Genomic DNA, 24,859 nt, shown 5'->3' with positions numbered 1-24,859 from the left:
GAAGGATCTAACTACCGGTAAACTCATTGTGATTGAGTACTTTGATCAGATTTTTTTAAAACACCGAGATGAGCAGGTTGTATTACTTTCTTTTCCTCCTAAAGACACATACGATTTGGTGAATTTGATTTTTAAAAAAGACAAGTTTTTACTTACCCAAAGTTATGAGATGAAACAGATAAACTCCCCACAGATCCATTCTGTGTCAAATCAGAATTTCAGGTTATGCGTCGGAGCTACACCTACAGCGGGATAGTTACACGGTAAGAACGGGATATCCTGTTATGCATTTGGAGATCATTATTTGCGCAAAAAGAATTCTCTTTTGAAAAATCCTTAAAGCGTCTTTTTATCTGGTTGTTGCTGTCTTTTAGATCTTAGAATCCCACCAGTTTCTTCCAAGATGCAGAGACAGTCGCGCTTTTGCGCAAAGGCAGAGCCATGCGTAATATTGTGAGTGAAAGTTGTCCTGTGCGCTGTACGGTCCTGTGCTGTGAGGGGGAGCCTTCTGTTGCGCGTCGAGGTGGTCAGCACAAGTCCTTGAGTCTGCTGCTCGAGAGATGCTGAGTGCCGGGAAGAACCAGTGCCAAGAGGGAGGGAGAGGGAGAACTGCAGGAACGGACATTAAACAGCCTGCTTTGATGGTCAGGGTTTAGCGGTAATATAGACTTGCACAATACTAATCCTGCAACAGAAACATTATCATGCTAATACAATAGGGACTTACTGTGTGTGTATGATTGTTTATGGTAATCTTAAACTGCTCTGGGGTATTTTTTTTTTTTTTTATTGCATTTACTGATGCCCTGTTCATATTTATCTCTCGTTTATTTCGTGATACAAATTTTATATAATATCACTTTAAATATTCGAAATAATTTCAGCTTTACTGTACTTTAATGTCTCGGGGATTTGTGAAATAAAGGCTTCCCTTTATCATCATGTCCTTTATCATCACCTCAAGGTCTAACACTTAGCATTCAGTGCGCTCATATAATAAGAAGTCTGAGTTTTTGTAGCACAGAGTTAATTAAAAAGAGCTTAAAAAGAAAATTGAGAATACAGTTGAAATTCCAGACAGCACTGATTACCTTATTTTGAGGTATATGTATGTGTTTCCATTTGCTGTATCTATTTGACCCTCGATCTCCCCAATGCACCATCTCTAAAAGTTGTGGCTTTGTGCTGACAGAGGTCTTACTGGGCTCTGAGAAGTAAAACAAAAGATTAATAAAATACAAGATAAAATGGAGCTCTCAAAGGAGGCAGATTTGGGACATTCCACCAGAAACCTATTTCATTTTAGGTTTTCTTTGCACAAAGTTTGAGCACTCATGGTCCAAATTCATGCCGACAGCGCACCTCTAATTGGTTATACAATAAAATGCAGGCAGACAGGCAGTCCCTTCCAGTAAATTCCTTCCCAGGTCAGATAGCTTTAGGCGGTGAGCCACCTAAATTGGCAATATAATGATAAGAATGTCCAAATTTCTAATGTTAACAGGAGGAAAAGACAAGGCCAGAAAATCACCTGTACAGCCTGTGTGTGTGGAAGAAAAAAACAAAACATTGTTGTATTTCTTTAGAACTGTAAAAGGTTTTTATTTTGTTTCACATAAAAGCAGAAACACTTGGCCCCTACAGAGAGGTGGATCCAGTTCGTGGTCACTACCGACTACCAGAGCAGCAGCGCTCAATTTTCTGAGCTGTCCACTGTTTTGAAACAGACAGTTATTGATTCTTCACTGTTAAGAATTCAACTTTCATCTGTTCATTTTATGGTTCAGAAGCCCTTCTTGTTCAAAAAGAACATCAGCAGACCAGTATGTGCAGACTCACCCCTTTAGTGCATCTCCAAAATGGCAACAAATGGAGTTTCCAGATGATCCATGCAAACAAAGCTGGGGAGAAGCAGATAACAAGGGGTCACCATCAGCCAGGCTCAGTGTGTGTGCTTTACTGTATGTGTGCGCACGTGTCTGTGTCTGTAAAGCAACCCAGGAGTCCAACAGGATGATCCAGCTGTGTACCAAAGACAGAATGAAGATCTCGGAAGAGCCATTTCAGCCTGTTAGTATTATCTTTACGGCCCTTCATGGCTGCTCTGCTGTAGTGCTTCACTGGACTTACATGAGCTGGCAACATTAATTCAAGCTTTTTTCAGAGCTTTAGTTGTTTCAAGTTTTTATTTTATTTTTTGCTGAGGTTTCAAATTGGAAAAACTGTAACTGTAAAATGTCTTTACGCCTCAACGATTGTAATTTTAACTCCCTAACAAGCTTGCAGAGAGAATATTTGGAACAATACATTAACATCTCTACAGGGACTTTTAAACATGGGGAGATGGGCTCAGAAACCGCTTTATGAATCTTTAAAGAACAACTCGGTGCCATGGGGATCTTTTGGTAAAGTACATATTTGCAATGTGCATGTGCATTTGTAATTCAAATCAACGTAAAATTTAGCAAGAATGAAAAAAGTCCTGTCAATGGTTGAGGGAGCTTTAGAGAGAAAATATTTATTTTTTTCTAAACCTTTAAAGTTTTTGACTCCTTCCGAGTGGATTATGGGTGCAGAAGGGTTTGTCTTTCTTATCATCACATTAAGAAATGCCGACCTAACGTGATCAGAATCACCTCAGCTGTGAGATCTTCTGTAGGAATGTGGCATATCAGTCTCTAAAACCAAACCCTCCTGGTAAATATGATTATTTTATCCTAGGGATACTAAATTACTGTCAATAGGTCCAGGATCCCTTACTTCTCAAACAATCTTTCCATATGGAGAGTAGGTGCTTCTTAAACGTGGGAGATGGACAGCTCTCAGTTCTTGCTTCAGGCAAAGTCCCATTGATTTCCTATCTTTGAGAGTCGGAGCAGTGAGGACACAACATTAATGAGGGATTAGTGATTATTCACACAGTACCTGTAATCACTGCTGTGTCAAAGTGACAGAACAGGGTGATGAAAAGGGGCTTTGTAAATATTTGTTGGAACCATTTTACAGTTATACTCGCTGCCAAATGCAGATATGTAACTTCAGCATGACAAACCAAAGCACCGTGGCCTCATTTGCTTTGACTTCGAAGTAGAGTGTCCCATTTGATGCATATTTACATTTTGTTTTTTGGGGACATTTTTTCTTTTGTCCTGTTTTGGGAGGTTTTAAATTCCCTAAACATTCTTGGCAAAGCTGCTCAGGTGTTTTTATGTATTTTATCTGAACTTAGGCAGAGCCAAGCAGTGTTTGTGTGAGGTCATCCAATGCCCCGCGGTAATATACTTTTTGCATGACAATTTGGCTCAGTATTGTAGGAGGAGTTTCTTAGTAAGTAAGTGACTTACATTGCAAAATGTCAGAACTCTGAACCCACACAGGGAACTTAGCCATCAATAATGTTATTATACAGAGCTGTAGCGAACCTCTGCCCGCTTGTTGTTCACAGCTTCAGTCTTTGCAGGGATGATAGTCTTGCAGTCCTTTTTGCATGAAGGTTCGCTCAGTCCCTGTGAAGGGCAGGCCAATCAGCGACCAGTAGCTGTGGCTAAATGTGCTGACGTTGAAGTCAAGTGTTTGTTTCTGAATGTAGTTCCAACAATAGTGGCGGTGGTAAAGCTAGATGGAGCGATACATCAAGCTATAGCAAACTATTCTGTTAATGAGTGAGACAGCATGAAGTTTCTGCCATATTAGTGAGTTTTTTTCTAATTGGAAAAATCTGAACTTGTCATAAAATCACAGGAAATCAACATGTGTCACTAAGGATAATAATAATAATAATAATAATAATTATATATATATATATATATATATATATATATATATATATATATAATAATGCCTCCGATCTATTTAAGTATCTTAATAAGCATTGACAGCATGACAGTGAGCTAGCAGGCACAAAACCATGATCCTGAAACTGAAGCAGTTAAATCCGCTTTACCTACTACTGTGTTAGCATGTTCCCAGCAAACTACATTTTTGTGGTTAGCTCCAAAGCCACAGTCGCTCACCAATCAGCCCTGGGAGTAGTTCCAAAATCACCCAAGCTTATAGCACCACCAGTGTCACTTAGACATAAACTTTGTTGCACCACTCTCCTGTGGGACCAGGACGCAAGTTGTCTTTTCTTAACAGTTGCACAAAACAGGAGAGCTACACAAACCTGACAGGAGGTCTAACAGGGGAAATAAGTGAAAACACTGGTGTAGGTGTGCCATTGGTGGGCGTCCTTAAATGCTGACTTTGCTTTTAATTTCCATTCCTCCTTAGATCTACCACTTTGTTTATAATTATGTGGTAGTTGTCTTAATTGCTTTTTTTCAGTATGTATTACCATAATTTGGAGTGTCAGACCTTGTTGTCCTTAAGAAGAAGGCTTTAGCTGCCAGTTTTTCTCTGCACTATAGTAAACAAGTTACGCACACATGAGCGTTTCCAAGGCTTGATAAAACACAGAGCCTTAATTTTAATTCAGTTACTTTGCTGCCGCTGTTAAAACGTTTTGTTTTTTTTATTCGAGGGTGTGCATTTTATTACACTCTACTGCCAATCATGTGACATTTACAGGAGAGAGTATAAAGTCTTCAGCAAGAAATTACCCCTGAGAAGCATGTCACCTCAACATTATATTCTTCTATCCATGTGATCCTATTTGAGACATTTATGTAGGCCAGGACAGACAAACACAAGTAAATATATTACACAGCTCTCCTTTTTAAGGGGGTTTAGAAGAGGAGGCAAGGGTTCACATTGCCATGAGCAATAATGAGCCAGGTGACGTGTGTTTCAGGACTTCATTCTACACCTCCAAACATTCAGAGTTGACAAAGAAGCAGCCCATATACGCGCACTGCTCCCAGGATAGTGACGTCATGTCTACACTTGATTGCAAACGGAGTGATAGTTGTTCTTTGTTAAACCCTGGGACTCTTCCTCTTTCACTTTCCTCCCCTTCCTCACAGTGAATATGGGACAAGCATGAAACATATTACAAGAGCTTCTTTTAAATGCCACATTTGTCTAGTTTTTGAATGTTTGAAGCTTAAATTCCCGTAGGCCAGCCAATATTAGCAGCAGTCTCTTTTAAAAGTCAGAACTGAAAAATCCACTGTCATCTCCAGTTTTTGATAAAGAAATAATACAAAAATGTGTTAAATATGCGGGAAGGTTTAGGTGTATGCATTCACAATGATCCAGTTCATAGCCAGTACCATGCCAAAAGGAGCAATGTTCTATTGCTGCCAGACTTCATGGCGGGCATTCGCACAGACGGTAACTCTGTTACCTCTCACTACAACAGATGGTGTGTCTCATGCATACTGCGTGGAAGGTTGTGTTACTCCTTTGCGGATGCGTAGTTGTTTCTTAAACTTAATTTGGACCAAACCGGCACCGGCACAATCACACGCACACGCATGCAAAGACACGCACACACGGAGAGGGAAAAGAGCGGTCACTGTTGAATGAATAAATTAGTAAATGTTGAAAAGATAACAGTTTTCTAATCTTAAGCTCAGTGAATATTGTCTGCGCATTTTGTAACACCAACACAGTTACAGAGGTGTTGTTGTTTTTTTTGCACTCAATCTCTCCATCTTTAATAGCTGAATATAGGGTATACGTATCTGCCTCGCACATGTTGAAGGTGTTTTTTTTTTACCACCTTTGTCTTTCACCTCAGGAACCCTCATGTAATTAAAGATTAGTAGAGCGTAGAGATCAAGTTACGCAGACTGTGACAGATTCATGAATTCTTTCTCTCTCTTTTTTAGTACAGGCTATCTATCTCTGTGGTAGGTTTAAGGGGGTGATAAGGTTATCCTGGAACATCTATCACTGATTTCCTGACACTCCTGGTGGCCAAAAATAATCAGATGGCACCTGGATCAACAGCCTTGTGCTTTAAGTTCCATAACTTGTCCCCTGGTATTTTGTGAATGTGAGCGCACACACCAAAAATATGTGGGTGAGTTTTTTGTGTGTTTATATACGGCTATTTGCTCTTCTTCTCTGACATTTCACTGAGAATTTATGGTGTTCACCAGACACGTCATTTTAAGCGAAAGGCACTCAGCAGATGTTCGTGGGAAGACATGCAGTTATTGAAAATGTAAGTTTTGACTAGATTCGACTAAAGTTGAAATATTTCCAACTTTTAGAACTCTGTATTTTCAACGGTCAAGTTATTATAATTTCACTGTTGGGAATGTTCACCATCAAAATTTAATTAGAATTCAAACAAACTGATCCTATAAATATGTGAAATTAGCATGAGTTCTAAATGATGTGAGTATTGTGCTCCCCTACTTCTAAGTGCTGGTTTGATAACTGTGGCTTTTGACGTCATTTTCCTATCCCCTCTGTATATTTGAGGCACTTCAGAAGAAACCCTCGATTAATTTCTCTCAACAAGTTAGAAATAACAGACGGGTTGTGTTGCAGCTGGTTTTTGGGCGACCATGCCCCTCCCCATTTGTTCATTGTCCTTCTGTAGGTCTGTGCTCAGTGTTGGCACTGCAGACCTTTATCGTTACAAAGACTGACATGCTGCCGTTTAGCGGTAAAAGGTTCCTTTTTATGTCACTGACTTCCCTTGAGCTGCCAACTGGTTGACATTTTGTTGCTGTGTTTGTCAGTGGTCGTCCTGCTGCCGCCTTGGAGCTTTGTCAACTGTGTTTAGGGGACACGTTGTTTGATATCATCATGTCTACACCATTCCACTGAGCAAGGAGAGGTTTTCTCCTCTGGAATTGATGCTCATAATAATATTTGTAATAATATTCTTTGTTTGTTGATCACTTTTCGAAACACAGGTTAAAAAGTGCAGCAAATTAAAAACTACTATCATTTACAGTGCATCAAACTGGTATGTCATCTGTCCAGACCTGGTCAGCTGTGAGTGGGTTTGTTGTGTCATGGTTAAGGGGTGTGTGTATCTTAAATCATACAACAAGCCGCAGTCCACCTCAGCTGGCATGTAGTGAATAATTGGTGGCAAATTGTTGACTAGTACACTCGTTGCCTTGCATCAGTGATTCTGACAAGTGATCAGAGCTGATCATCGGTACACTCACGTCTACTTGGGTATCTCAAGTGACAAAGGTTTTCAAACTCGTCTCCCGTAGCCCTGAGTCTCAACTGTCATATGTCGCCTTGGCCATCCCGATTGACAAGTTGCCTCTGGCTTTTTTCAAAAAACTATTTAACAATTAGAACACAGAAAACAAAGCTTTTCACAAATGAGACAAAAGAAAACATCAAAGTGAAATACCAAACATATGTGATACAGTTATACACCACACAAAAAAGTTTTCGAGTCATATCAACAAAGAAAATGTACTAAAATGAAATAAAATCTAAGAAACAAACAAGCCTAAAATCAGGCAGATATCTTTCATTTAAACAAAGAAGAAAGGTAGATTGCAATCTGCAGAAAAGAGTGTTAAAGGTTATTAAAAGGGTTTGTGTGTGTTCGTGAAACTCTGTTATCTTACCTCCGTTTGCTCAGCAGGGATTCAGATCAAGAACTGCTCCCTGCATTAAAACATCACAGGGGGCTGTGTTGGTGGGAGCGCGTCGTTTATGCTGGTGGCAAGACCATGAAACACTATCCAGTGAACTGGGTTAGAGTAGCACAATAATGCATTTTACAGGTTAATCACACTTTACTTTATGATACTTTGAAACAGTATCACAATAACATATTTGCACCTTCCCAGAAGATATTGTGTTGCTTTGTGGCAAACGTTAAGCAAGGTTCAACTGTTTTTGCCAAAGACCCCACATTTTCTCTGCAGCTCTCTGTGTCGGCACCCTCACTGGGTCAACGGAGTGGCTTCATTCAAATGTCCATCTGAATGTGACCAAATACTTTTACGCTGTTTATTCTCCGGGGAGGAAACAAACATTTAGAGTTGGGGGAATGTCAGTGTAGCACCTTTCTGGATGACACATTGTGTTGTGACTTTTTTTTTCTGAAAACCTGTGTTGTTTTGCTGGACCTCCTAAGAATATTTTTTCACACAGGGCTCAAATTGGGCCAAACAGGGCTAATTAATTAACTCTAATTAGGTAGTTCAAGCAGATTCGTTAACAATAGAATGCTAATGGCTGATAGAGACATGGCAGACGAAATTGGTTTTAGCTCAGTGATCAATAGAGCTGCAACAATTAGTTGACTAATCAATTAGATAATAGACATAAAATTAATTCCCAATTATTTTTCCAGTCGACTAATCATTTAGAGTTTTTTTTACTTTTTTTGTATTTAAATATTCTCTGGTTCTAGCTTCCTCAATGTGAATATTTTCATTTTTTTTCATCCTCCATGATAAGAAACTGAATATATTTTGGTTGTGTACTGTTGGTTGGAACAAAACAAGACATTTTAGGCTTTGGGAAACCCTGGTCGACATTTTTCACCATTTTCTGTCATTTTAAAAACCAAACAGCTAAATTGTGATCAATAGTGAAAATGGTTGTTTGTTGCAGCTCTATTGACTAACAGAACTACTAACCACCTTACCTCACCTTCTTGCCTGAACTCAATACTAACTGCATCACACCAGCACCATATACAGTGTGTTTGCATAAGCACAATGCATGGGTCCTGTCAGTTTGTGTGAAAGTAAAGAAGCTGGAGTAAAATTGTGCAGAGAGTCTTGGCAGCTCATTGGTTCAAATGGAAGTGTTTCTGTTTTGGGAGCTGGATGATAATTCAGGTAAAACCTGAGGGATACGGTATGTAGACGATCCCTACTCCCTGCTGAGGTCTGGGTTGTTGTGAAAAACACAAAGTGCAGATTCCAGTCAACAGGCAGAGGTAATTTATTGCTGGTGTGACAGTGAGAGATGGGGATCATTTGAGGCACACATGTCTTTGTTACGAGCTGTGTTTTAACACTGACCTGACCTGGCTACCCATTTATTGATGTTATCCATGCCGGTCATGTATGTGCGTTGAATATGTGCGTATGTGCGTCCCCTGGGAAAAACACAATTAGCTGAATTAGAAGGCAAAATCTGGTGAGGGCAAAGGTCAAAATGGGAACCAGGGCTGTTGTGCCTACTGGTTGTAAAGCAAACATCTCAGCAGCACTGTTGTTTCAAGCTAAATTGGAAACCCAATTACTTTGGCCGTTAACTCAACTACCTCACTTGTGAATTTTCACATTCAATTCAATTCAATTCAACTTTATTTATATAGCGCCAAATCGCAACATAGGTTATTTCATGGCACTTAACACATTAAAGTCCTTACAGCAAAACTTTACAATATTATACAGAGAAACCCAACAATTCAGCAATTCCCACATAAGCTAGGAGGGGGAAAAAAAAAAAACCTCCTCTTTAAGGGAGAAAAACCTCCAACAAAGGGAAGGAAAAACTCCCTCTTAACAGGAAGAAACCTCCGACAGAACCAGGCTCATTAGTGCTTGCTTGTCAGATTTACATGCACGAACATACTGTATACACAAATGTTCAGAAGCACAAATTTCTTTTTAACACACACACGTTTTTTTTTTTTTTTTTTTAAATTATAGAGCATTTCACATAATTTCCATAATCTATTCTATCTCAATCTCTTTGAAGTCATCGTCACTTCCATTTTTTTTTTTTTTTTTTTAGATAAGCTGAAGTAGCAATTTAACTTGTGTCTTTATTTAACAAGCTGAAGAGTCAGTGGTTGAAGTCGGGTGTCTGTCTTCAGCAGGAAAAGGAATTTGCAATTTGTGATGAGCCTCGCTTCCATCCGAGTAGTTATTTCGTGCAGATGGGTGCAACTCTGAAAATCAACACAACAGTTTGCATGCTGTCTTTGTGCCGTTTTATTTTTATTTATTTAATTCGCGAGTGTGATAATGCTACTTGTTGATTCGTATTAACAGGGAATTAAGCAGCTGCTTATTGTTAGTGGAGGAGTGGTGACAGGATTTGTTGTACTGAGGCTGATTGTTAAATGGTCTCCATATGTGATCATTCATTTTCTGTGGTTTTTGCCACAAGTATGACTTGTTAAAGGTGTATGGCAGCTCCTGCGTCAGTTTGTGATTCAATCTTTTCGGCCCCAAGGCAAAGACATATTATCCTTTGACTCATGCTGTATTCAGCTCTGTAGGGTTTTTTTTTTAGAGAGCCTTGCATATCTTCTACTGGCCCGAGGTTTTTCATAAATATTGCACTGTAGTATGCTCGATGGTAAACCCCATGTTGCATGCAGTGTATCGTATTACTAAATGAATTATAGATGGGGGTTATGGAAGCGGGACACAGTGTGGTTCTCCAATGATTTGGGGTAAAATCAAGATACATTTATCTATAAAATCCTTTTTATTTTTCTGTTAAAAATCTTAAGACCTCTGTGTAGAACTGAGGAACTGACTTGAATTGTTCCTCTGTATATGTCAGGTAACATCTAACTTCACATTACTGGTCAAGTATACATGAAGACATGGTTTCTGGGCTTGTCATAAGTTTCATTCAAATATGAGAGGTGAATGTTTTATATATTATATGACTTCTATTTACCCTTTGCCCCCTTCCATTCAACAAGGTTTTAAATGGGTTTGATGGCTAAATACATGATGTCATTCTAACATAGCATCATACAATGATGTTAAAACAAGAAAAGCTTAAGCTAAAGTTGATCATCGGTGTAGTGGTCTTGTATTGCAAAATAAGGCTATAGTTAGCCCTGCTATAATCGGCTGAATCATAAAAGCGAACTTAATATCAGGCTTTTATTTCTAACATTACACTGTTCACATGTTTTTACTGTAGAAATATAGTCCTTTAGTCAGGCAACAGTAAGTTTATATTCACACGATACTTAATGGTTTGTTGTTTTATACATGTTAAATTTGTATATATGAAAAGGCTTTGAGAGTGAACAGCTATTTATATTTCCAGCTGTAATTCATTATAATAATATATACCCTTTGGATAAGAGGCAATGCAAATAAACTGTTGCAGATCATAAAGTGGTAAGTTGCATGCAATTATGGCCGCTTGCATTAGAGCAGAAAAAACACACTGTTTAATCTTTTAATTCTTAGTAAACTGCATGACCCACCAATCTATCCAAGTATTGATATTGATTCTTGACCAGGTTGCTGTGCCTAGTTATGGTTGCTAAGCTATGACTGGATATTCAGTGGGTGGGGGAAGGGGTCAGCAAACAATCCTCTGTCAGCAGACACATTTTAGAATTTTCATCAGTCACATCTCACTGATACCTGATCCATTTAATCAGGCACAGATCCAAAGTATAGTTTGATTATAGCACCCATTATAAAATAATAATCATTCATGGTCATCATTGATTTGGAAGGAATAAATAGTGCTTTAATGCTGCACATAATTTTTAGTATATCATTTTTCTAAATCAAGATATGATTTTCAAATATATATTTGATAATCATAATTTCACCTCTATGCATCTGAAGAAAATGTCTCTTAATCATTAAGCTCGAATAATAACATTCAGTGTGTAAATTTCACCAACATTACATTTACTGCATATACAGCATCATTTGCATAAATCAAGTGAAAAGCTCAAAATAAATGACCTGTCAATGAATGCCACAAGAGAACTTGTTTCATGATTTTAACTTAACGCTCCTCACAGCAGTGCTCTCATAAACTGTCATTGTAAAACCTCTCACATAACGTGCAGCAAGCATTATAAATAATAAGGCAATCTGCTGTAGGTGTCATCCCCTCCTGCTTTAATAAATAACTGCTCCAACTATGGGTCCCCAGATCTCACAGTGCTCGCACTTCATAGTTAAGCTGGAAAATCAGTGCAATATAACATGCTTTTCTCTTTGTCTTGTTACAGAGACAAGAAATTTAGAACTGTTTATTTCTTCTTTGTTGTCGAGTGCCCCTACGGACATACAGTATTTGTCAGGGGGTTTGTTACCGCTGCGTGATTTACTGCACAGTGTAAAGAGCTGCTTATTCAAGCCTTTTCTAGATTCATGCACACAGATGTACAGTCGATGAGGAAGTCATAAATGTTTTTCTGTTGAGATCAGGAAAAAAAAATCATGCATCTCAGGAACCCCCTTTAGTCTTTTGATTGTGGCAACATAAACTGTCACCAGTTGGTCTTTTTCTTTGAGATATTTAGGTTGAATCTGTCTTAGATTTTCTTTTAGTATACAATTGAACATTTTTAGCCACTTGGTGCTTCAGATTCAGTCACTTTCATGAAGTATTTTTTAATACGTGGTTTTATTTGCGACTTTATTTGTTAGGTGCATTTACTCATTTGTAAGATTTTTGCTCTTTCCTGACAGTCAAAGATAAACCTTTACGGGTTGAATAAAATTGTTTTACCTGCGGTTTGTATATGTCAAAAAAAGCCAAACATTTCCTATATTGTATTTAGATGTATTTAGCTTTTTAATGTGACTCCATTTACTTTCTTTGACACAGGCACCTCTTTACCAGTCACTACATTCATGCGATAAAATGGGACCACATCATCTTGCACAACCTTGTGCGGTTGTTTGACTGAATTGGCTCGCGAGAATTCATGTTTAATAAGCACACAATAACTTTAACACAGAGGCCATTGAGAGTGAGTTAACCAGTAAAACACTGTCTGTCCATTAACAGCTACACATTTTGAAAAGTTGATACCTGCGGAGTAGTGAAAGAACAAATTCATTATATTTCCAGGTTTCTCATCACCTTCACAAAGTGAACCACAGAGATGCTTGATAGAAGTGTTGATAAAGTGGAGGCACAATCAAAGCTGATTGAGATAATTATGTAATATCTATTAGCGTAGGTGATAATTGGCCTCATTATGCTTTCGAGAATTGAAAGGAGGTTGGTGTCTGCAACGGGTCAAAATAAATGTTACATGAGGAAATATTGTTAGTTTTTTATAAATCTTAAACTGCAGCAAAGTTTAACAAGTAAATTAAATAACAGCAAAAACAATTCACATACCAAATTTAGTTTTGATTTGCTTTTGCTTCATTTGATTTTGCCTTTTAACACAATGTCTTACTCCATGTGCTCATTAGCCTGTCTGAAAAATTAAAATGATTGACTGAAATAGAATCATTTACTTTAGTACATTTCAATTGGGCAAATTTCCCCAAACACCACTCAGTTCATTTCCCTGTGCAGTTGGTAATTCCCTGGAGATTTGCTCATGTTAAATTCATATTGATTATAGTGTGCATTGTTTGTTAGTCAGGGAAATATGACCAAGGGAAATCAGTACAAAGCCCCAGTTAATCACAGAAAACCACCGCAGTTTGTTTGATCTGAGCTTGGATCTATTTCCCAACTGTGTACAACACAAATATGAAATGTTACACGGGGGGTGTAGGGTCAAGCTTCCTGTCTAGATGTGCTTTCTCACTGAGGGTCATATGAATACTTTGACATCACTATATGAAGAAATACATCCACTGGTCATGATAAGACAAGGTAATCTAAACCATATGTGTTGAGGCATTTTATGATACAGCCATGCTCCGATACATCGCACAAATAGCATGCAGAGTTATGCAAGTCCATGGGAAATGTGGCCCCATGTCCTCTGGGGAGCGAGAGTGAATGGGAAGATTCAGGATCCGCTCGGCTGGAGAAGGATTACATCCCACAGAGTCTCGTGGGGAGAAAGACACAGATGCTGCATTGATCCTGCTGATAAACACTGAATGGCTGGAAGCTCGAGTAAGTGTCAGGTTTCCCAAACGGAAACACCAAGCCAGCCCGGGATGAAGTTCGGAGCTATGCATGAAAGATTTTCAGATAAGCCCGCAGTATGTGAAATTAGCAGAACTAATGTGAGCTATTTGCTAATAATTTACATGATTTTCCCATTGCAATGTAATTGATGGAAACATGAACTTAATGAGAGACAGACCTGGATCATGTGTGTTTTCCTGTGCAGCGTGTGGTCTTCTGCCATAAGTGTCTTGTGCAATAACATTAGGTGGGCATTTTCTTTTTCATGCACAATTTTGGGTAAGATTTTGATTTTGGAGCACTTTTCACTGTTTAATATTTAACAGGCCAAACAATTATTAGCTCAGTAGAGCAAATTGATGTCAGATTAATTGATTGACAGTGTCATTTCTGGTTAAAATTTTAGATTTTTCAGGAAAGGCTACAGCAAATTGCTTTTAATTGCAACAGGGCAGATTTAATTAATTTTCACTCCAAACTTAGTGGTAAAAATTTAAAGGTAATTTGATATCAGACACCTTGAAAATATTTCAGCACGTGAGATTATGTTTTCAATCATACATGATGACCATGGAGGTAAGTTTTTTTTAGAGAAATCCAGGCTATATTGAAGTTTAAATCTGATTCTATTAACAATTAACAGTCATTTACTTTTTTCATTATTTTTTTTTTGCCTATTAAATGTAAGCCTTTTAACTTGGAGCTGAAAACTCTAAAGACAGTAGAGATGGTTGTGGAAAAAATACTCAGCAATACCTGTCAGTTAATTGATTATTATTTCAGCACTAAAAGCAATGAAGATTGTATCATTGCTTCTACTTAGGTTCTAATAATGATCAGCATTACATGTCCTGGCAATTTAAGCCAGTATAATCGCACCATAAATTGTTTTTTATATCAGCAGTTGCCTTGAAGCAGTGCTATAAAAGACAAAAGACACCTAAAGGCTGCGAGGACAAATTACAACGGACAAAGTGGGAGACCTTCATAATGGTCACTCAGTGGAACAGGACCCTCCTGACCACACAAGAGAGGGTCCTTTATGGTCAAGACCGGATGCTGCACAGTGGAGGAAACAAAACCATCTCAGCCCTACTGCTCTTTGATTCACGCAGTGTGAAATGACTGTCCTGTTTATATGAACGGGAGCTGCGGCCACCCATCAGGTAGAGACTGTGGAGAGAGGTCCAAGAGGCCCTCATGAATTAAGGGTAGATTCATAGAGTCTCCAGGGAGGTCTGCTGATTGCCTACAGCACTGCTAATTGATTTAGTGCAAGGTCGCAGCCTGAGTGACAGAGGGTAAAGGGTGGAATTTCCTGTTTCTACATCTATAATTTAGTGGCTTCCTGTGGACATGTGTTAGAGAGAGGCTGTTTTCTTGTATGGAAGCACATGCTTTATTCACTCACCTCATGTAAATATCTGCCTTATACTGTATACATACAGGACAGTTAGAGATATATAAGTTCATCCAGGATTTTGCAGTTTTTTTGATTGTTGCAATGAAAAATGCTTGTCTTGTGGCATTTTTAAAAATTTGGGTTGGAATTTGTAGAGTTTTAAGTTCTTTTGCGGGATAATTGCGGTCGAGAAAAATATATTGCAATTTTTTTAACAACTAACTAATAAAGAGGGTTGTTGTTTTTTAACTTTGAGAACCATATGGCTCAAAGTTGTAAGGAATTCATAAAAGTGACAGCTTTTACAAAGCAGACACTTAGTGACTGCAATATAGAATACAAACACAAAATCTGCTGTAAAAATAATGCCTTTAAATGATCTTTAAATATTATTGATTCAACACAAAATGCAGACTCTTGTGAACTGTGTTTAAAACTAAATTAATGTACAGTAATCCTCAGTCCAGTGATTAAACCACATTTCCGACAGACTCCGTCGGCTTTTCCATTTTTTTTCTGATTGTTCCGGTTAACTAGCATGCGGTTTGTTTTGATGGCATGAGGAGAGGGAGCAGGGCCCTGCTGAGTGTAAATAAAGGGAAACCTGTATCTGATTTATCTTCGGCTGCCTTCCCCTTTAAAGTAGGGTGCAGTGATACTACTTGTAAAGTACTTTTGCAGTGATTCGCCACACTTCGCTCCCTGGAATTCCTGATCTATAAGCATGTCAAGCCTCATCTGAAGTTCGTGCGGGATTGCCTCAACATTGTCAAAAAGGCGACCCTTTAGCTTGAATGGAAAGAAGTCACAAGGAGCCAGATCTGGCGAGTCAGAGTGGTGGGGAGCAACAATTGCGTTGTTAACATGTGGGAGAACCCGTACGGCATCACCCCACACAAGTCATTTGCGCTTGTTTTTTTTCCCTCAGACACGTCCGAACATCACAGTAGAACTTGATATTGATGGTCTGACTCCAGGGGATGAGTGCACAACACCATGAATGTCGTGGAACTCATTCATGCTCTTGGTATTACTCCTGACCCGCCATGCCTTCTTTGGTCTTGGACAGTGACGTTCTGCAACTCTTGAACACAAAAGCCCCTCCGAACACCTCGCCCGGCTCATTACTTCATTGCTCTCCGCTCTCTGAAGCTTTTTAAGGATCTCTGTTGCTGATTTCCCAAGTTTGACATAAAATTTGATGTATGCTACCTGCTCAAGTATCAGGTCTTAGGGATGGGCGTTTTCTACTAAAGTGGCATATGACGACGTCTAAAGTGAGCCATCATGATGACATTGGGGGTTGACACCAAACTTTTTTTTACATTTGAAGTGTTGGCTAATTTCTTAAAAAATTATGTTAATGATTGAAGATTCAAACATTGTCCAGCTTCATCCACCACAGCTGGTTAAAAAGATCTGAGACACCTTAATGCTCCTTGGAATAAATTAAGCCTATAGCTCATTTGTGTCTCAATACAATCAGTAAAATGTAATTACGGAAAACTCGGGACCTGCTTTGCTTAAAAGACTGAATAAGTTAAATGTCATCACAAAATTTTGATCAAAATATACATGCACAGCTACATTCACAGTTTATACTTTTCACACGGATCTCTGTCTGTCTATCTCAATTGCTTTTTAACTATTTACACAGTTTTATTAGTTTTAGCTGACTCACTTCTAATAGCGACAAATTGTTTTGGCATTACAGCTGTCCCTTAAATACTTTTAAGTCCAATTGTAATTTAATGTTTTCTCAAATGAGTTGATGTCCCCAGTTGTAAATCCCTTTGTAAGTTTAATTATATTAACCTGTACATTGTTCGTTCATCCATAATAGCTGATGAGGCTTAGTTTTTCTGTGCTGATCTGTTAACTGGGGTTGTGTTGTATGCTACGCAAGCTGTCCAAACCAGCAGTCTGCCAATGCACCCTACTGTGCTGTCCCTTTGAAGGTCCAGTGGATTTCCCTCTGGTGTCTCAAGACTCCTCAACCAGCCACACAAACAGACTGCCAGCTTTATGAGAGAGGCCTTTGTTTTTGTTCTCTTCCTCTACAATGCTTAAGCAGTCCCATCACAATTGAACAAACACTGTAGTGTTGCAAAATGTGTGATGCAAGTCCTCCAGCAGATGAAGATGGCGTGTCATCTAAAACATGGAGCAGGGCTATTTTAGTTAGATTAGTTTAATAGCTAAAAAGTGTCTTCACAAATCCCAGAAGCAATTAAATTCCAGCAGCAATTGCTTATATGAACCTGAAACCCATTTTAGAGTGCATATTAGTTTTTTTCTAAAGACAGAATGTGGTCCCTATTTTACTCAGTATGTCAATTTTTTTGTATTTTATCAGCTCTTCGGTTGAGACTCCAATGACCCTTAACTCCCAAATATTTGAAATAACCCCAACTCGTTTTCATGACTGGTGGACTGTGCCCTGCTGAGGGAGGACGGGAAAGAACCTAATGTGCAGTTTGGTCTTTTGAACCAGTGAAGGTATATTTCATATCAACATGCAAACCTTTCACCAAAAAAAAAGCAAAATACTGGATCAGCCCAGGATTTCAAACAGCCTGAAGCAACCTGAGCGTCTCTCACTCAACCACACAGTAACCCCCCCTTACCACCACCACGCCCCAGAAAAACTTAATTTCCCATCACATTTAAGAGAAACATCTGTCACTTCAGGGGCCTTCATCTCGTGTCACACTAAACAGGTTTATGTTAACAAAATGCTAAGTGTCTCCTGAGGAACTACGGCAGAATCACAGTGTTGGGTATGGGATTTGTTGGGTGGATCCCCTACCACAGAGGTTCAGGCCTTAATCATATTTCCAGCTTGTGTTTGGATCCAACTTTCTGTCCTGGTGGATTTTGCACCCTTAAGCTCAATCATGAAACTTTTTGGAGCGGTTCAGTTTCAGACAACGCAGGCCTTCTTTCAGAAGCACTTCCATCTGGAGAATAAGACTTTCACTGCGTCATACTATAAACAGAAGCACCTGATGCTGCGATTGATCTGGGCTGGACTGTTTTGTGGAGGATTGTGTATTTGAATACTGAGCCATCTGGGAAATTCTGTTTAGTTTTGGCACACTGGTGCTTGTGTTGTGGGCTTTGAAAACAGTCCCATTTAAATGTTTTATCTGTTCATTTCGAGAACAAACGTTAGAGGTAATGAGAAGCTGCTGCTAAATAATATGCTTATCGTTTGTTCCAGCTTCAACGTTGCTTAGTACATAGATGATGTCCTGAGGTGATATTGATGACTAACAATACGTTTTACTAGCACAGTAAAGTTTGTGATTTGCAGTAAATTAAAAACATATATTTATCTTTCATATTTTGTAGAAAATAACACACACAAAAAATTATCTAAAGGACAAATTTTGCTTACCAAATGATTTCTGTGGACTAATTTTACTAATCTGTTGCTTAAATCAGGAATTACAAAATGTAGATATTTGAGAATATAACGTGTATAAAGAAAATGGTAACTGGGTTATCTCATCCTGAAAACATGAAGGGGCCTTGTGAGACCTAGACTCCAATGTGATCTTTTTTTATGTATAATCAATAGAAATTGTGAGGACCTCAAATAACTGTGCAAAGCATTAGGCATGGACCCTCCCCCAACCCCCTAACCCCCATGTTGGTCAAAGCATGTCCTCAGGGTGTATGGTGATGAAGGAGGAAGTGAGGGCCGGCTCTATTTCACACGCAGGCCATCTCATTTGGGATGGAGCAGTGAAATTTACAGATGGAGGATCATTTTCTTGTGAATTCTAATTTGCAGATCATACATCTTGAAAGGGTCACTTCACAAAGGCTCCTGCAGACATTCTCATCCGAGATTGATGGGAAGACAAAATCATTCTCATGGGTCCCATGGGCCAATGCAGTGATCAATATGTAGCCTAAAAGCCAAAAGGGTCAGTTGATGGTAGTACAATACAATTTAGGCTTTCAGAATTTATAAGGTAGTTTTTCACATTGTACACTGCATATTCAGTGCATGTGAGAGTTAACGTTATGATCCTCTCCATACTTCCACCAATAAGTAGGGAAAGGACCTGTTGTTGTTCCAGGTTGTTTGTTTGTGTGTTTGTCAGATGATTATAAGAAACTACGGCCTGATTTTTATTAAACTTGGTGTTGCACAGGCCAAAGAAGATTGTTATCGAAACTTCCCTTTCTATTTTTCTGAATGATGTGGATCAGGCCAAATACTCTTAACCTTAAATAAGTGGCTTTGAAATATAATTAGGGCCCAATCCCCGATGGTGCGAAAGCCGTATTGTTATTCAAGGAATTCTTTTTCTTTTTCTTGTTCTCGTTATTGGCGTCTAACTCATGAAAGTTAGCACACGCATCACTCCTGGCGAAAATGTATGTATTTGATTTGTTTCACAAGTGGGCGTTGCCAAATGGCTCAATAGCGCCCCCTAAACTGCAGCCCCGGTGGCTACATTTACCTACATGCACCAAATTCGGTGGACAAGTGTGTATCACACCTGAAAGTACAAAAAAGTCTCTTGGCATCATGACTTCAACTCAACAAACAGTCCGCCATTTTGAATTTAGTCAACATTTTTGGGGATTCGCACATGTTGTACTTTAACGAACTCCTCCTACAGATTTTGTCAGACCGACTTGAAATTTAGTCAGTGCACTCTTAACATGACCGCAACTCAAGAGACAGTCCGCCATTTCGAATTTAGTCACCATTTATACTATAGTATGACTTTTTTTCCGACCAAAAATCTAAAAAAACGTAAGGCTATAGTATGTCATCTAAAATATGAAAATGCATCATACTATAGTAAGACTTTTTTTTCATCCAAAAGATTGTCATACTATGGCATGTCGTTAAATAAAACAGAAAAAAACCTTTTCATCCCAAAAATCTTTTCATCCCAAATATGAAAAAAAAGTCACACAATAGTGACTTTTTTTCCAACCCAAAAATCAAAAAAACGTAAGACTATAGTATGTTGTCTAAAATATTAAGAAAAAGTATGACTTTTTTTTCGCCCTAAAAATAAAAATAAAAGTAAGGCTATAGTATGGCGTCTAAAATATTAAAATGCGTCATACTATAGTATGACTTTTTTTTCATCCAAAAGATTGTTATACTATGGCATGTCATTAAATAAAACAAAATAAAAACAACTATGGCACAGGCACATTGGTACAGTGGTTAGTGCATTTGCTTCATAGTGAGAAGGTCATGGGATCAATTCCAGCTTGAGGTGTAAATATTTGTCAAAAAAAAAAAAAAAAAGTGACTTATTTTTTGTCCCAAAAATCAAAAAAAACTTAAGGCTATAGTATGTTGTTTAAACTATTAAGAAAAAGTCATACAATAGTATGACATTTTTCACCCAAAAAAAAAAAATAAAACGTAAGGGTATAGTATGACTTTTTATTTGCCCCACAAATAAAAAAAAACTTAAGGCTGGAGTATGTTGCCTAAAATATTAAGAAAATTTCACTCTACAGTATGACTTTTTTTTTGTCCAAAAAAATTTAAATAAACATATGGCTATAGTAAGTTGTCTAAAATATGAAAAGGCGTCAGTTTTATAAACCTAAATTTTAAAAAAAACTGTCTGAATAACAGAGTTGGCTCATCTCATTCATTTTTTTTATTAAAAGATTCCTGTTATAATTGGTTCACAAATGCGACCTTTTGGATGATGAACAGTCTATCAACCAGATGCCCACAGGATGTGAGAGAAGCCCTCGATATTGAAACATGTCTTATCTGGCCAAGCCATCTTGCTGCCATGCTTATGATTCTGACTAGTGTGATTAAGCTGTACATAATTGGATACTGTTACTGCTCTTGCATCCAGAACTTTGAAATGCCACAGCCAAAAGAAAGCATTAGCCTCACCCAGCAAGGATGTGTTGAATGTCCTGCAATAGATGTGAAAATGAGATAGCAAGAGATAAAGCTGAATAGCCAGAGTGTTTCAAATGCCTCATTTGCACTACATGAGTCAGACCATGTTTGGTCTCAGTGGGACAGTCTGGCTTGACCTTAGAGAAAAAATGCATCTAGGCATTCACAGTTGATCACAGATGACCTCTTTCATATAAAGCACAATGGTCTTGTTTTAATTGTCCAAGCCTAAAACTTGGGGACTTCAAATATATAATATAAAAACCCCAGAGGTCGTAAACCGCAGCTGAGGAACAGAAAGAAAAGAAGAAAAAGTCAACCAACCATGCGGTGTTGTCCTTGGAAAAAGTTTCAAAACATAAATTCAGACACAAAACATTTCTTTCAGGTCCATATTTTCAGTCAACAATGATGTTTTCTCACATGTCTGTCATCTTTTGCATATTTTTCTGTTTGCAAAAGAGACTCAGAGACTGTAGTAGCACAGCTGTATTTAAGTTGTATGCTAACAGGCTTGCAATTTTTTTAACATTTGCTGGTAATATACAATTATACAGTTCAACTCAGGAAGATGGGAAAGGCGTAGTAATATTTAGCTTCACCATTTACCTCCAAGGAAATTATGTTTTCAGCGCAGTTTGTTTGTCAGCAAAATTACGGAAAACTACGGTCTGATTTTAATGAAACTTGGTGTCAGGGTGTAGCACTGGCCCAGGAGGTAACCATTAAATTTTTAAATGGATCTGAATTACAATGCAAATCGACTAATTATTTTTAATAAACATTGTGTGATTGGCTATTAGCTTGCTAAATGCAATACATCTTAAATTCAAGTGGGTGGTACTAAATTGCAAAACTGACAAAACATAGACAATTCTAGAAATATGACGTCTCCATGTTATAATCCACATTCACAGGTTCCAGTAATCCTCTGAGATAAACATGTACTTGCACACCTTAATACAACAAGCAGTCGCAATGGGGCACTTTGAAACAGTGGAGGGGAAAAACACAGTACAGCCATAATTGTAGCATAGAAGATATTTGGCCTTGGCGCACATTTGTGTCGAGTGCCTTTGTAGTTGGTCAATAATTTGGTTGGTGATTGGGTTGAAGGAGGAGCCAGGAAGGCCAGAGGAAGAATTCATTTGTCCAGACTTTGAGATATTTGACAGTGTAAGTGAAAAACACAGTGCTGCTTGTGGCACAATATGAAAGTAGATTCATCAAAAGCATTAGGCTTCATCTTCATGGGACAATGAATGGCTGTACTAAATTTCCATATTTTATATTTCCCACAGCACCAGAGTGATGGACTGACACAACCCTATTGTGTCCATAGAGCTGCTAGTATGGTTGAAAACCTATAAATGCCAAGTTGTGGTTGGAAAACCCAGACTACTTAAAATAATCAGTTCAGTATTTTCAGTGTCAACAATGATTGTTCAGCTGTCCATCAATCTTTGCCCATTGTTCTGTTTGCAGAAAAAAAGTACTTGCTCCTGTATAGTTTGTTCAAAAAATGAAGCAACTATTCATGTAACTGTAGAAACTTTTTTATTTGTTTTACTTTTACCTCCTGGCAAGGCTGTCTTTATTCAAAAGGGAGAATAAATAAATAAAAACAATTCAAGTTTCAAATATCTCATGATTCTTCTGTCAGATAGTCACAACACTGTGTTATTGTTACTGTACGGTCCCGCTGTACTGAACAATTTGTGATGCTAAAGCCTCTGTTTGGATGATTCATAACTCAATTCGTCGTGTCCCATTCCACAGGCTCAGGCCGCACAGCAAGATTTATACGATGACATTGAGGCCTTAAACGTTTCTCCCTGAAGATGAATGCGAGGTTACTGGGCTGCCCACAATGTTTCAAAAGTATCCCAGATGACTACATGGCAGAGGTACTGCTGATACTTTGGACCATTTTGATTTTAACCAAGGAAATGATTTGAACAGAAGTGAACCACAGAAATCTTAAACATTGATCAAAACCAGCAGGTCACTCAGCAGCCATGTTTGTCTTCTTGAACTCTGTTTCTCTTGTGTTTATTTTAATGCAGGGTGAGCTGAAGTGCAACAACCTTACTTCAGGTCGGCTGATTTCACATGAAGCAGTCATCCATCAGTTTGGTTCTGGAGTAGAGTTGCGAGGCAGCAATGGTATCCGTTGTGGTAACCAATGTGGACAGCGCTAATGTCGGATGGAGATTGTTTCCATATGGGGCCTGTTTCAAGCAGAGTTATTTTGCTGGGGTCTAAAAATCAGCTTCCATTTCATACTTTTGCCACTTCAAGCACGCAATGTGGAATAGTTAAATAACTTTCACACTAGCAGTTGCAAACAAAACAGCCCACCTTTAACCTTGGTGGATAAATCAACAGTAGGTAGAAATCTCAGGAGAGATGACGTTACCACCACGTCTAGTACGTTATTTAAAATAAACAATATAGAAATATAAAGCCTTTCTTTTAGACTTCACAGAAAAACAAATAACAAAAATCAAGAACATTTTCTATTTTAATGACATCTGCAAAATGAGGAGGGGGACACAAACATTCTGATACAACTTCTATAAAAGAATTAATTGAGCAGTCGATTGGCAGAAACTGTGCCAGCAACCATTTTGATTAAGTCATGTATTGGTCTAAAACTCTGTTTTCTGGTTCGCGTTTCTCCAATTTGTAAAAATCTGTGTTTTTCTCTTTTTTTATACCCAGCATTCACAAACTGAATATCTCTGGGTTCTGGACTGTTGGATGGCCAAGACATTAGAGAACATCACCTTTGGAAACTTTGTTTTCTGGATCCAAAAATGAACGATATGACATTTTTATGATATTTTCGATAACATGCTATAGAAGGATTTTTTTTTTTTTTTTCCACATTTTGGATGACACACTATAGTATGACATTTTCATTATATTTTTGACGACATACTATAGTATGAAATGTTTTTCAAATTTTGGATGACATACTATTGTATATTTTTTTCACATTTTGGACAATATAACATTTTTATGACAATTTCGATTACATACTATAGCACTATATTTTTTGCACATTTTAGACAACATACCAAGGCATTGTATTGTTTTTTTAACATTAATGACCACGTGCTATTATATCACATTTTTATGACATTTTGGACTTCAGCTGGAAGTCCAAACATGCTATTATAACACGTTTCTATGACATTTTGGATGACATACTCTAGTATAACGTTTTTATAACTTTTTGGGTGACATACTATAGTATGACGTGTTAATAGCATTTTGGAGAACATATACTATTACATTTTTTTTCACCTTTATGACCACATGCTATACCAAGACATTTTTTTTATGTCATTTCTGATGACATACTATTCTATTATATTTCTTTGGAAATTTTTGGCCACACGCTTTAGTATGAAGTTTTTATGTCAGACATTTGATGTCATAACATTACAGAAATACAAACGGCTTGCTGAGAGGGCAGAGATACTGGATTAGGGCTGTGTGCATTTACTGTGTGAGTTTACTAATCATTTATAGACCTTCACAGTGTTTATCTACCACCCATACCTCCTTTACTATGTACAAAGCAAAGAAAAGTTGAATTTATACTTCGAAAATGTGCTTCGAAAGAGCTGATAGACTAATTTATATTTAATATTAGTTATAGCTGTAAGAAATGTATATTTACACCTATGAAGTCAATGATATGAAGAGTCATTTTGCAAGCCTGTAATTATCATTTGAGTTATTCCACATCTTATGTGAACTGAATCATATTTTGCCTCAGGCTGAGAGAATTAAAAAAAACTTTGATATTGCAAGAA

General features: G+C 37.9%; 1 protein-coding gene across 1 annotated transcript in view; it reads right to left on the bottom strand.

Annotated features, from left to right (window-relative positions):
• The window catches only part of gfra4b (GDNF family receptor alpha 4b), a 43,271-nt gene extending 42,760 nt beyond the window's left edge, over positions 1–511 (bottom strand). Inside the window, exon 1 of the mRNA XM_069170720.1 lies at positions 157–511. Coding sequence (XP_069026821.1) covers positions 157–199 — 43 coding nt within the window. The 5' untranslated portion in view covers positions 200–511. The remainder of the gene's footprint in view (positions 1–156) is intronic.
• Between the last annotated feature and the right edge of the window lie 24,348 nt (positions 512–24,859).

Source organism: Embiotoca jacksoni, unplaced genomic scaffold (assembly GCF_022577435.1).
Source record: "Embiotoca jacksoni isolate LCO1_2020_lvr unplaced genomic scaffold, fEmbJac1.0.p SCAF_5, whole genome shotgun sequence".
In the NCBI taxonomy this organism is placed as follows: domain Eukaryota; kingdom Metazoa; phylum Chordata; class Actinopteri; family Embiotocidae; genus Embiotoca; species Embiotoca jacksoni.
This window is presented reverse-complemented; position numbering and strand designations above follow the sequence as displayed.